Raw genomic sequence first — 10,658 nt, 5'->3', positions numbered from 1 at the left:
TTTATTGATCAATTCAAGAATATATTTCAGGGTTCTATCTGTAAGGGTAGGAAGAACCTAGGAAACTTTGGAATTTCTTGAACAGTGCTCGGGTTTTACACAGAAGAACTTACGAAACCTTTGGGATTTCTGGATGAAGCTCCAAGAATTGTTGTCCATGCCACTCTTTCGGGAACAAAGGGCATGGAATCCACCAATTCTCTCGCGTTTCTAAGCTGGCCGGATCTCCCAAATGCGTCGATCATGCAGCAGTAAAGCTCCACGTCCGGTTCGATGCCAAAATCTGCGGCCATTCGAAGGAAGTAGCGTCGGGCAACACTGACGAGCCCGCGATGACTGCACGAGAGAAGAATACTCGAGAAACACCCGGGATCGATTGGATGAACAGCCCACAAGTTCATGTCTTGGAAGAAACGTACGGCCTGATTGACACGGCCTCTGCGACAGTACGTCGTTATCAAAATGTTCCACGACGCGGAATCTCTCTTGGGCATGGCGTCAAAGAACGCTTCCGTCATCGGGAGATTCCCAGTCTGAGAATACGCCATTGCCATTACGTTCCAAGACACAGTGTCCTTCCTGGGAAAGTTTTGAAACAGGGATTCCGCCTCTAAAATCTTAAAGTTCTGAGCGTAAGCTTCCAGCATCGTATTCCAGGTCGTCATGTCCTGGTCTCTCATTGTGTCGAAACATCTCTGACAGTCTTCCATATGCCCTAACGCGGCATTTGCTGAAATGAATGAGTTACACACGACAACATCTACAAATCGCAAGGAGTTAAACAAGTGCACTGCAATTTCTATTTGGTTTTTAGAGAAATACAAACTGATCATTATGGTGTACGCAAAGATATCGTGCTCAGGCATAGAATTTCTAAAGAACGTTTCACAATCTTCAAGACACCCCAGCTGGGCATATGTAGCAAGCAAAGCATTGCATGCCACTATGTCCCTCTCGGGCATCTTCTTGAGAATCTCCTGCGATTCGCCCATCCCTACACGCCCAATAAGGCTTGACCACGTCACCAAGTTTCTTTCTGGCATCGTTTCCAGCAGCTCCCGAGCATTGTCAACTTCTCCGCATTGAGCCTCCGCACAAACCATGGTGTTCCAAGTCGACAGATTCCAATAAGGCATGGATTTAAAAACTTCTCGTGCATCTTCCAATCGAGGAATCTGGGCAAATGCATTGAGCATCACCGCCCACGATATCAAATTCTTCTCTGCCATCCTTTCAAAGATGACTTGTGCTGATTCTAAATGCTTACTCTCCGCAAATCCTTGCAGCAAAACCGTCCAAGAAACCACATTATGCTCTGGAACCGCATCAAACATCGCCTTCGCGCGATCAATTTCCCCTGTTTGGAAGCAGGCGTTAATCATCGCTGTCCAAGAGACTATTGTGTGTTCTGGCGATCGATCGAACAGAAACTTGGCTCTCTGGTAATGCCGATGGCTTACCAAAGCCTGAATCATAGTATCCCAGGAGACGGAGTTCCTCTCTAGCATGCCGTGAAAAACTCTCTCGGATTCTAAAATGTCCCCGACTTGGGCATATGCTTGAACCATGGCAGTCCAGGAGACCACATTCCATCGCGGCATCCTATCAAACATTCCTTTAGCTTGTGTGAGATTACCGCATTGGGCATAGGCCACGATCACAGTTGTCCACGAGACAACGTCACGCTGCTCCATGTCATCGAATGTTCTCTTTGCATCTTCCAGATGCCCATGCAGGGCATATGCCGAGAGGAGTATATTCCAGGAGAAGACGTTGGGTCTTCCGATCGCTGTGAATGCGCGCTCTGCCTCGACAAGATCCCCGCACTTGGCATACATCTCGACCGTCAAATTCGCGAGGTATCGATCACAGCCGTGGACACTGTCGAGAAGGACGGCGTGGATTCGCTTTGCCTGCCCAAGATCCCTGGAATCTCCTGCCGATTTGAGGAGTCTCGCGAGCTCTTGCGTCGTCGTTCTTTCCATACGGGCTGGCTGGTAATTACCAGCGATTTAATCTCGGCATTATTTTTTTTTACTTCCTTTTCTAGCTAACGGAATATCCTTTGAGGGATTATCCAATTGGTGCATGCGGCTGACTCTAGGAGGAGAGCTTTGGCTGGGCGGCTTGGCGTATTTTCACTGCGCGCAAATCTCTTGCCCTACTCGCGCGCGCGCTCTTGGCGATTGAGCAGTGGAGCGATGGCGATGGGGCGGCTGGAGGAGGAGAGAGGTAGGCGACGGCGCTAGGCGGCCTTAGGTCTAGGGTTGGGGGAGACATGGCTTTGAGCAGGAGGTCCTAGGAGTAGTCGTGCCAAAGAAATCCAAGCCGGAGAAGCCAGCGGCAGTGAAGGTGAGCTCTTCTTCTCCTTCGATCTTTGCCCTCATTCCTTGACCTAGTTCTTCGCGCAGGATGCAACATTATCAACCGCGGCTAGCGCGTCCGCAAGGGAGGGTTTCGCAGCCATTCGCTCAGCAGCAGCAACAAAGCCAGCAGCAAAATCCGCCGCTACAGAATAGCAACGCTCTCGCGGGAGGCCCGGCCGGCGATGCCGATGGAAATGCCAAAGTTCTCGCAAGTTCGAGGTGAGCGGTCGATTTGTCGGTGCGTTTCCTTTCTTGACACAAGGGCTTCTCTTGTTTCTTCCAGCTTACAAGAGTGGAAAGCGCAACTCAAGACCCCTCCAGCGGATGCGCGGTACAGGACCGAAGTAAGAAGCGTTTTGTGTGTGTGTGTTCGTCTGTAGTTCTCTGACTAACACGAGCGACTTATACTAGGATGTGACCGCCACGAAAGGCAATGAATTCGAGGATTACTTCCTCAAGAGGGAACTGCTCATGGGAATCTATGAGAAAGGCTTCGAGCGGCCATCTCCCATACAGGAGGAGAGCATCCCTATCGCCTTAACAGGCAGCGACATATTGGCGAGGGCGAAGAACGGGACTGGAAAGACTGCGGCTTTTTGCATTCCAGCGATCGAGAAAATAGATCCAAACAAAAATGCTATCCAGGGTACGCACTTTGGCAAAGCCGGACTTGTGATTGACGCTCTGGTGTGTTTTTTTTTTTGCAGTTCTGATCTTGGTGCCCACGCGCGAGCTCGCGCTACAGACGTCCCAAGTATGCAAAGAACTTGCAAAACATCTCAAGATTGAGACAATGGTCACGACTGGAGGGACGAGTCTGAAAGACGATATCATGCGGCTATATCAACCAGTGCATCTTCTGGTTGGGACTCCTGGTCGGGTACTGGACCTGGCCAACAAGGGCGTTTGCAAGCTCAAGGATTGCTCGATGATGGTGATGGACGAGGTAAGATATCACGCAACGTTTTCTTACTTTGGGATGTACTTAAAGAGGGCTTTCTGTGTAGGCTGACAAGCTTCTCTCACCGGAGATCCAGCCTTTGGTGGAACGATTGCTGAGCTTCCTTCCCGAAAGCCGCCAGGTTCTACTCTTTTCGGCAACGTTCCCTGTCACAGTGAAGCAGTTCAAAGAGAAGTTTCTCCGGAAGCCTTACGTCATTAACCTGATGGACGAGCTAACGCTGAAGGGTATAACCCAGTACTACGCGTTCGTCGAGGAAAGACAGAAGGTTCACTGCCTCAACACGCTGTTCTCCAAGGTTTGGAATTAGTTTTCGATTGTGGAGAAACTCAGGTGCTAACACCCAATGCGATTCGCAGCTACAAATAAACCAGTCGATCATCTTCTGCAACTCCGTCAATCGTGTTGAGCTACTAGCTAAGAAGATCACCGAGCTCGGATACTCGTGCTTCTACATCCACGCCAAGATGCTCCAGTCTCATCGGAACAGAGTGTTCCACGACTTTCGAAACGGGGCCTGCCGCAATCTCGTGTCCTCTGGTACGTGAACGTCTTGTGTTTATACAGCCTGACTCTCATCTCCTTCCAGACCTTTTTACAAGAGGGATTGACATTCAGGCGGTTAACGTCGTCATTAACTTCGACTTCCCCAAGAACTCCGAGACATACCTTCACAGGGTAAGCGATGCGTTTGCGTAACCTCAGAGCTTTGCTCACTCGTTTTGGTTCTGTGATATATAGGTTGGTCGCTCAGGGAGGTTTGGTCACCTCGGCCTCGCTGTAAATTTGATAACCTACGAAGATCGCTTCAACTTGTAAGTGATGCCGTGACTTTGCTCGATCGATGCTTTACCTATCTACATTGTTTTGCAGATACCGGATTGAGCAAGAGCTGGGAACTGAGATCAAGCCCATCCCTCCTCAGATTGATCAAGCGATTTACTGCAGGTGATGTAGCAGCGGGTACTTGTATTTCCTACCAAAAACTCTCATTTAAACTTAAAACCAGAAAAAAAGAAAAAAGAAGAAAAAACGAGAAACGTCAAAAACAAAAAGAAAAAATGCTAAAAAACAAGGAAAAAAAAAAACCAGCAATCTTCTAACCAGTTAGCAGCAGGTGGCGAATTCTTTGTTCTTGTCGTCGTAACTGTGGAAATTTTGGTTCCACCGCATCCTTTTGCGTGAAGTTCAGTAAAATGCGAAGTTTAGTTCTGAATAGGCGGAATATGCTTGACTGCGCTTATAACGAGGATATTCTGTCTACAACGTTTTCGAATTGAGATAGGCTATGGCGCCGAGAAAGAAAAGGAGAGCTATGCTTTCATCGGTATGTGCAACGCTACTAGAGGTTTCAGTGCTGGGCTGCGAGGGATTGTTGAAACTTTCCTCCAATTCAGCGCATTGCTCCACTCCATCGTGTTTCAATGGCGACTTCAAGCAGAGACCCGTATTGTTCATGAGGCGGAGGCGAGCGCCGAGCTTGGTGGCGACTTCTCTGGAGACTGGAACTGGGCCGGACAAGGAGTTCCTGGCAAGGTTGAGCTCGCAGAGTTGAGGCAGCGCGAGGATCTCTCTTGGGATTGATCCGTGGAGCTTGTTGTTTTCCAGGTGGAGAACTTTGAGGCTCTTGAGCCTTCCAAGCGCCGTGGGGATCTTCCCTGCGATGTTGGTCGAGGAGAGGACGAGGACCTGGAGGCTGGTGATGTTTCCCAGTGACTCTGGGATCGTGAAGCTGAGGCTGTTCTCCCGGAGGATCAAATCTTGGAGCGTATGCAGCCTTCCAAACGACTCGGGGATGCCTCCAACCAGCCGGTTGCGACTGAGATCCATGAAGAGCAGCGACTCAAACCTTCCCAATTCGTCTGGTAAGCTTCCACTCAGTCTGTTGTTGCCCAAGTCGAGCTTCTTCAAGCTCCTCAAGCTGCTGATCACGCCTGGGATCTCACCTTCCAGATCGTTGTTGCTCAAGTCCAGAATAATGGCGCTGGCGAGCTTGTCCAGCGAGCTGGGAATGAAACCGCTCAGCCTGTTGTTGCTGAGATCGAGCCTCTGGAGAGAGCTCAGGTTTCCAAGCGAAGGTGGTATAGAAGAGCTCAAGTTGTTACCGTGAAGATCCAAGGTGTGAAGCTTGGAGAGGCTTGCAAGCTCCGCAGGAACAGCACCAACGTGTCCGTTTTCTCGAAGCACCAGAGACTCGAGGCGAGCTCCAAGCCGACCGATTTGCGGCGGAATTGGCCGGGGATTGCCGCTGCAGCACCTGTAGAAGAAGAGGCGCCTGAGAAAGACTAGCTTGGCAATGGAAGGCGAGATTGTGGAGTCGGAGCTACAGGCAGGGAAGGCCGTGTCGTCGGAGAGGACTCCAAACGAGAGCGAGACGACGTGAAGGAGGTTGGTGCTCGTGTCCAAGGTACACTCAATTCCATGCCATCTTCCATTGCAAACATCCGGAATTGTTGTGACCCACGAGTTTCCAGTGGCAGCCATGACGTCGTAAACGGCTCGAATCTCGCGTGGATCGGTGCGAGCGCTGGCATTCTGCTGCATGATCGGGAGGACCATGTCGTCGCAGCTCACATGAGTCGTGACGATGCAGAGGATGATACAGGAAGAAGCGATCACGATACTTACAAGAAACATCATCCTTTCTACTCCAGTTGAAAGGCGAGAAACTTCTCTTTTTGTTTCTCGCATTATATAGTTGGAAGCCATGGATTCACATTGAATGTTTTCTTTGCAAGCTCACGGGAGAGCAGTGGATTCTATTAAATCTGTAAAATGTTGCAGCTCCTCCGACTCTTTGATGACGTCCAGGGGTCACAGGAATCCATGACCTCCTCATAAATGTATAAGGAAATTTAAGGTTTACAATGGATTGGGATAAGACAAGCGCAGGTGAGTTTCTGTATAGAACCAGAGGCCCCTACCCGGGATATCTGGAATGAGCAAAAAAAATTTACTGTCGGTTTGATCTGGGTCAGGATGAGTGGTGAACGCGTCCAAGGATGAGCCGGATGCTTGACGAGTCTGGGGAGTTTTGGGCAAGTCTCAAACTGGGAAAGAAGCTAAAGGAGCAGAAAAAGCAATTTGACATTACATGCTTGATATTGGAGACTGCGAAGTACGACTATGTATGTCAAGGACAAGATCACAAGGCGAGCCTGGTGTTATCGTGCCTGAAGAGGAGATGTACCATTGAAGATCCTTTCTCTTATAAAATGCAAAAGTTTAAATCACCTCTAATGGCGAAGATCTTCGTGGTGAAACTCGGTCAGCATCAGCGGCGGCCAGGTCAAGAGCCGAATGGTACTCATTCGGTAGGTTTCTTGCGAGATTGAGAGAGCTGGATTGAGGTGTTCGAGCCACAGGGGCAAACAAACTCTTATGTATAGGAACTGAGTTTGAAATGGGGTGACCCTGCTAAATTAGAAGTGTGCTTGTTTACGGATGTCACAATAACATCAGTTGTCTCGCAATCTTTCCCTCAGGAGTGTGGTGTGTTCCAGCAAGTGAGAAGAACTATAAAAGTAAGGATTTAAAACATGTAATAGTGTAAACAAGAAAAGTGATTTAGAAAATCATAGCCATCAGAAGCTTTAGAACTGGCCCATACAAAAGTCAATGGCTTGGTGTGTAAGACAAGCGCAGGTGGCCTTCTGTAAAAGCGGCTAATAGCCCAAAGCTACCTATAGAAGGAAAAGTGACATCTAACTTTCTTTTTGGCGACTGTCTGGAATGGGAAAATTGTGTTGGTTGAGTCTGGAGAAGGGCATGTTTATGGTATCTCGTCCAATACATGGCAAGTTCCCTTGCCAAGGTGAGTTCAATGCCAAGATTTTGCTGGTTTAACCAATTCAACAGTCTGCAAACAAACAAAACAAAGGTGTCTTCCAAATTGATAAACTTGTTGAAAGGAATTACTCTATGGGAAATATTGAAAGCCAGGTGTAACAGATGGCCCAAAGGTGGTAGCTGTGTGAGTTTGGCTTGAATCATCACTGCAGTAGCAGCTTGTATGCTCCAACTAGAGAAAAGATGAGGGCAAAATGGTCCAGAGAAAGCAAAAAGAGAAGCACAAATTTGGCATTTTTTGTGGAAGCAAAAGGAGGTAGGCACTTGTGAATGGATGTGGATACCACTAGATGAATGGTTTCAGATGATACATTTAAAGTTCTAATTCACAAGCAAACCTCTGCTTTGTACGTACTTCCATAGTAAAACCCTCCCTTTGAAAGCTTTTTGTTGGTATATAAAAGGCCCATTTAACAAAGATTGCAATAGAGAATTGGACAGCTTTGAAGAACATGTTTGGGAATGGCCATTTGCTCTTCCTATTTGCTGCAGTTGAGCAGTCATGCAATCTAAAGTCATGTAGCCTTGCTGCTCGTTAGGTTTATTTTGCCTATGTCTTTGTCCCTTAACTACCATTTTGTATTTTCACCATATACATGTGTCTGCTCATATCAGTCTATAAGGCAGAACTCTTCACAATGTTGTTTAAAATTGTCTTTGCTCAAAGCTTTTGTCATGATATCTACTGTCATTTGTTTCGTATTCACTAGAACTTGTTTTTGAATAAAGTGTACCTTATCTCAATGTGTTTGATGTGGCCATGAGATTCAGATTCTTTGACAACTCGATTGCACTCCGATAATTGCAAAACAAGGTCATTGGTTGCTGCAGTCATGTTTTCAAGCCACCTAGCTTTTTGAGTTGCTTGTGTTGCAGCAATATACTTGTAAAGGGGCTAGCAAGTCAAAAGTGTGTTTTTCTCTCTAAGTGTGATTAATTAGTGGGCAATAATCATAGGGTTCCAGTGGTGAAGAGGAGGAAATACAAGAGAAAAGCTTTAGGGAAATAGCAAGAGAGTGGCGTGCCATGGAGTCGAACACACTGGTGCTGCCAATAAGGTCGGTGCCAAGGAGGACAAACCTCTGGACAGCCACAATGTAAAGAGGCTGTAGTCCCTAGGTAAAAGTGGTTCTTCCATGTTTGCTCATCTTACAATACTCTGCCTCGATGGATGAAAGAGCTATGATTGCTTGTCACTTGGTGCTCTAAGTTTGAAGAGATATCCTAAACCCAGAGCTCTGGCGTTCTTTCTTTTCAATCCTTGAGGATAGATTCCATAATGTTTATAACCTGAGCAATGTTGGCGATGTCCACTAATGTTAACGCAAATGTGAGTGTAACTATTGTAAGTAGGTCAGACACTATGCTAGAGAATGTCAAGACACCCAGAACAGCCTTGGAATTGCCTCCTCGACTTGGAGATATCCTTGTTTGCTTTGAGTTGACAAGCAAAGCTATGGCCGTAGTTGTCTTTGTGAGTTAATGGTTTTTCTTCATTAATAAGAGCATTTTACTATCTTATGCATTCTAGGCAAACCAATGATTCGTGGTGATTGCTTCATCTAGACTTGATAGCTGAGAGAGCATTGATACCAGCCTGGTTATAATTATTTGAGTGTTTGTCTTTATCCTGCGTAGGTTGTCTAAACAACAACCTAGTGTCGTGCTAGTTTCAAAACAGCTTCGTGGTGAAACTTAGTCAGCATCTCCTAATCCATCACTCCCATCTCCTCTTTTATGGATGGGAGCGAAACCAGCACCAGATTTCCCTTGGTGACCAGCAGCTTCCGCATTTTTCCGTAGAACAGCCCCGGGAGATGGATATGGCCGTTGCTGGAACAGTGGACCCTGGACCAAACAAATCCAGACAAAGCTAAGATGATATTCTAAAGCAAAAACAACACTTACTGTTGCAGTGGTATCTGCTGCCCTGGGTTGTACTCCTTTCAAGCCAATACCCCTGCAAGTTAAGCCGTTTAAACCCGCTAAACTTCTGGTGGCCTTACCATCCTCCTCGAGGAGCATCAGAATAGGCACTAGGATCCATGGGATCCAAGTCTTCCGCTCCCCTTTTTTTCCTGTTCTTCACTTGCCTGGCAACTTACACATTTCCTGTACGCATCTAGAGAGAAATGCGATGTGCAAGCTCACCTTTGCTTGGGAGTTTCATTCGTAGGCGTCATCTTGTGCAGAGGTACTGTGATGTTGAGAACCCTGCGTTCCTCATTTCAGTTTCGGAACAAAAGCGACGCGGTTAAGTACCTCGTACAGTGATTGCAGTAGTTCCAGGCTTGAACTAATCCCACGCCCCAGCCTCCACATCCGGTACATTTTTTCATTTTGATAGGAGCAACAGCAGTAGCGGGAGCTTTGGGCCTCTCCCAGGAGCTTTCGTTCGTTCTCACATTGAAGTAGTACGTTTGTCCTGGAAGTTCATTATAAGAAAAAAATTCGAAGATCTGCACAAACGTACCAGATCCAGGATCAATCGCAGTTTGCCAATCAGGAGGCAGTCGTTCGACAGATTCTTCTTCCGGTGGTGGACGTTCCCAGCGACTTTCCCCAGTGCTTTCATTATAGTAGAAAGGATAGCCACTGGCCGGATCCCTCCCTTCTGCCTAAACCCCAACCTTGGTGTTAGACCAGATCTTTCACCATATCTTACCCAGCCCCTAGGCAAGGATGTCGATGAACTCTTCTGTCCAAGCGAGCGAGTTAAAACCGTTCACGCCGTGAAACAAAGAAAACACAGTAACTTACAAGAGAGCCGACGTTCGCTACTTCTTCACGGTTGTGTTGCAAGGATGGCTGCGTTGTTGAAGCTGTTTGATGGCAAGGCTCAGCAGCAGGAGCCGCGAGAGTAAACGTTGGAGGCCGAACAGCATAGGCGCCACCTCCAGGCAGTCCATAGCCGTTTCCAATTTCCGTGTTCTCTACAGGTAAGAACTAAGAACTCAGAGATAGCTCATGAAAAGCATCACTTACCTGGTCGCGAGGATAACTGCTTGGCTCGTTTCGAGGCAGCATCAGCACGATGGTCGGCCGTCATCTTTACGAGAGTATCCTGTCCAGAGAAGAAGAAAGGAGATGAAGAAGAAAAAGAAAGTCGCCAAGATTCTAGCCAGTGAGAATACCTTAAGGCGTCCTGGACTGTGACGCTCGCAAAGAACATCGTTGCCAGTAGCGTTTTCATCCTGCCTGCAAACGCGCCATCAAATCGATCACACGATCAAGCATTTCTTCTTACCTCTGCCTGCCGATTACTTCCTGAACAGCAGCTTCCTGCATTGAATCAAGAAGAAAGCGAGTAGAAAGAAAGAAAATATTTCGCGAAATACCTGATGAGAGAGCGCATCGCTGGGCTCTGCCAGGAGCTGGCCATCCAAGTCCTCCCCCGCCGGAGCTCCGGTATACAGATCCTCCCGAAAACGCTGCAGCGTCGCTCGCGCATCCATATCGATCGATTCACAAGCCCTAAAACT

At 47.6% G+C, this 10,658-nt stretch overlaps 4 protein-coding genes across 9 annotated transcripts; 2 read left to right on the top strand and 2 right to left on the bottom strand.

The window, feature by feature from the left end:
* Positions 1-95: 95 nt before the first annotated feature.
* Positions 96-1,694, bottom strand: LOC9630310 (pentatricopeptide repeat-containing protein At4g02750). The gene has a single exon (XM_002989121.2). The coding sequence runs from the start codon at positions 1,692-1,694 to the stop codon at positions 96-98; it is 1,599 nt and encodes a 532-aa protein (XP_002989167.2).
* Positions 1,695-2,099: 405 nt separating this feature from the next.
* LOC9629847 (DEAD-box ATP-dependent RNA helicase 8) lies at positions 2,100-4,543 on the top strand. 2 transcript variants are annotated; one of them, XM_002989162.2, is made up of 10 exons: positions 2,100-2,352; positions 2,400-2,585; positions 2,650-2,710; positions 2,778-3,012; positions 3,074-3,312; positions 3,374-3,625; positions 3,687-3,867; positions 3,917-4,005; positions 4,069-4,142; positions 4,201-4,336. In XM_002989162.2, exons 2-10 carry the CDS (start codon positions 2,413-2,415, stop codon positions 4,277-4,279), a joined length of 1,383 nt encoding a protein of 460 aa, XP_002989208.2. In that variant the 5' UTR covers positions 2,100-2,352; positions 2,400-2,412; the 3' UTR covers positions 4,280-4,336. The 2 variants fall into 2 exon arrangements, with proteins under 2 accessions (XP_002989208.2, XP_024518693.1); XM_024662925.1 differs by having other exon boundaries at positions 2,102-2,352; positions 2,412-2,585; positions 4,201-4,543.
* A 41-nt stretch (positions 4,544-4,584) lies between these two features.
* LOC112341917 lies at positions 4,585-6,557 on the top strand. Of its 3 annotated transcripts, none has more exons than XM_024662927.1 (5): positions 4,585-4,863; positions 4,936-5,192; positions 5,297-5,734; positions 5,808-6,219; positions 6,306-6,557. In XM_024662927.1, the coding sequence occupies exons 1-3, from the start codon at positions 4,616-4,618 to the stop codon at positions 5,614-5,616; spliced, it is 825 nt and encodes a 274-aa protein (XP_024518695.1). In that variant the 5' UTR covers positions 4,585-4,615; the 3' UTR covers positions 5,617-5,734; positions 5,808-6,219; positions 6,306-6,557. The 3 variants fall into 3 exon arrangements, with proteins under 3 accessions (XP_024518695.1, XP_024518694.1, XP_024518696.1); XM_024662926.1 differs by having other exon boundaries at positions 5,802-6,219; XM_024662928.1 differs by having other exon boundaries at positions 4,585-4,877; positions 5,802-6,219.
* Positions 6,558-8,651: 2,094 nt separating this feature from the next.
* On the bottom strand, positions 8,652-10,654 carry LOC112341923. 3 transcript variants are annotated; one of them, XM_024662946.1, is made up of 12 exons: positions 10,515-10,654; positions 10,424-10,458; positions 10,311-10,374; positions 10,162-10,240; positions 9,937-10,109; positions 9,842-9,874; positions 9,650-9,794; positions 9,439-9,601; positions 9,328-9,390; positions 9,183-9,269; positions 9,085-9,136; positions 8,652-9,024 (listed from the first exon to the last, which is right to left on the bottom strand). In XM_024662946.1, the coding sequence occupies exons 1-12, from the start codon at positions 10,629-10,631 to the stop codon at positions 8,872-8,874; spliced, it is 1,164 nt and encodes a 387-aa protein (XP_024518714.1). In that variant the 5' UTR covers positions 10,632-10,654; the 3' UTR covers positions 8,652-8,871. The 3 variants fall into 3 exon arrangements, 2 of the variants coding, with proteins under 2 accessions (XP_024518714.1, XP_024518716.1); XM_024662948.1 differs by having other exon boundaries at positions 9,842-9,871; XR_002990748.1 differs by having other exon boundaries at positions 8,961-9,024; positions 9,183-9,276.
* Between the last annotated feature and the right edge of the window lie 4 nt (positions 10,655-10,658).

This window comes from Selaginella moellendorffii, unplaced genomic scaffold, assembly GCF_000143415.4.
Source record: "Selaginella moellendorffii unplaced genomic scaffold, v1.0 SELMOscaffold_94, whole genome shotgun sequence".
Classification (NCBI taxonomy): Eukaryota; Viridiplantae; Streptophyta; class Lycopodiopsida; order Selaginellales; family Selaginellaceae; genus Selaginella; species Selaginella moellendorffii.
This window is presented reverse-complemented; position numbering and strand designations above follow the sequence as displayed.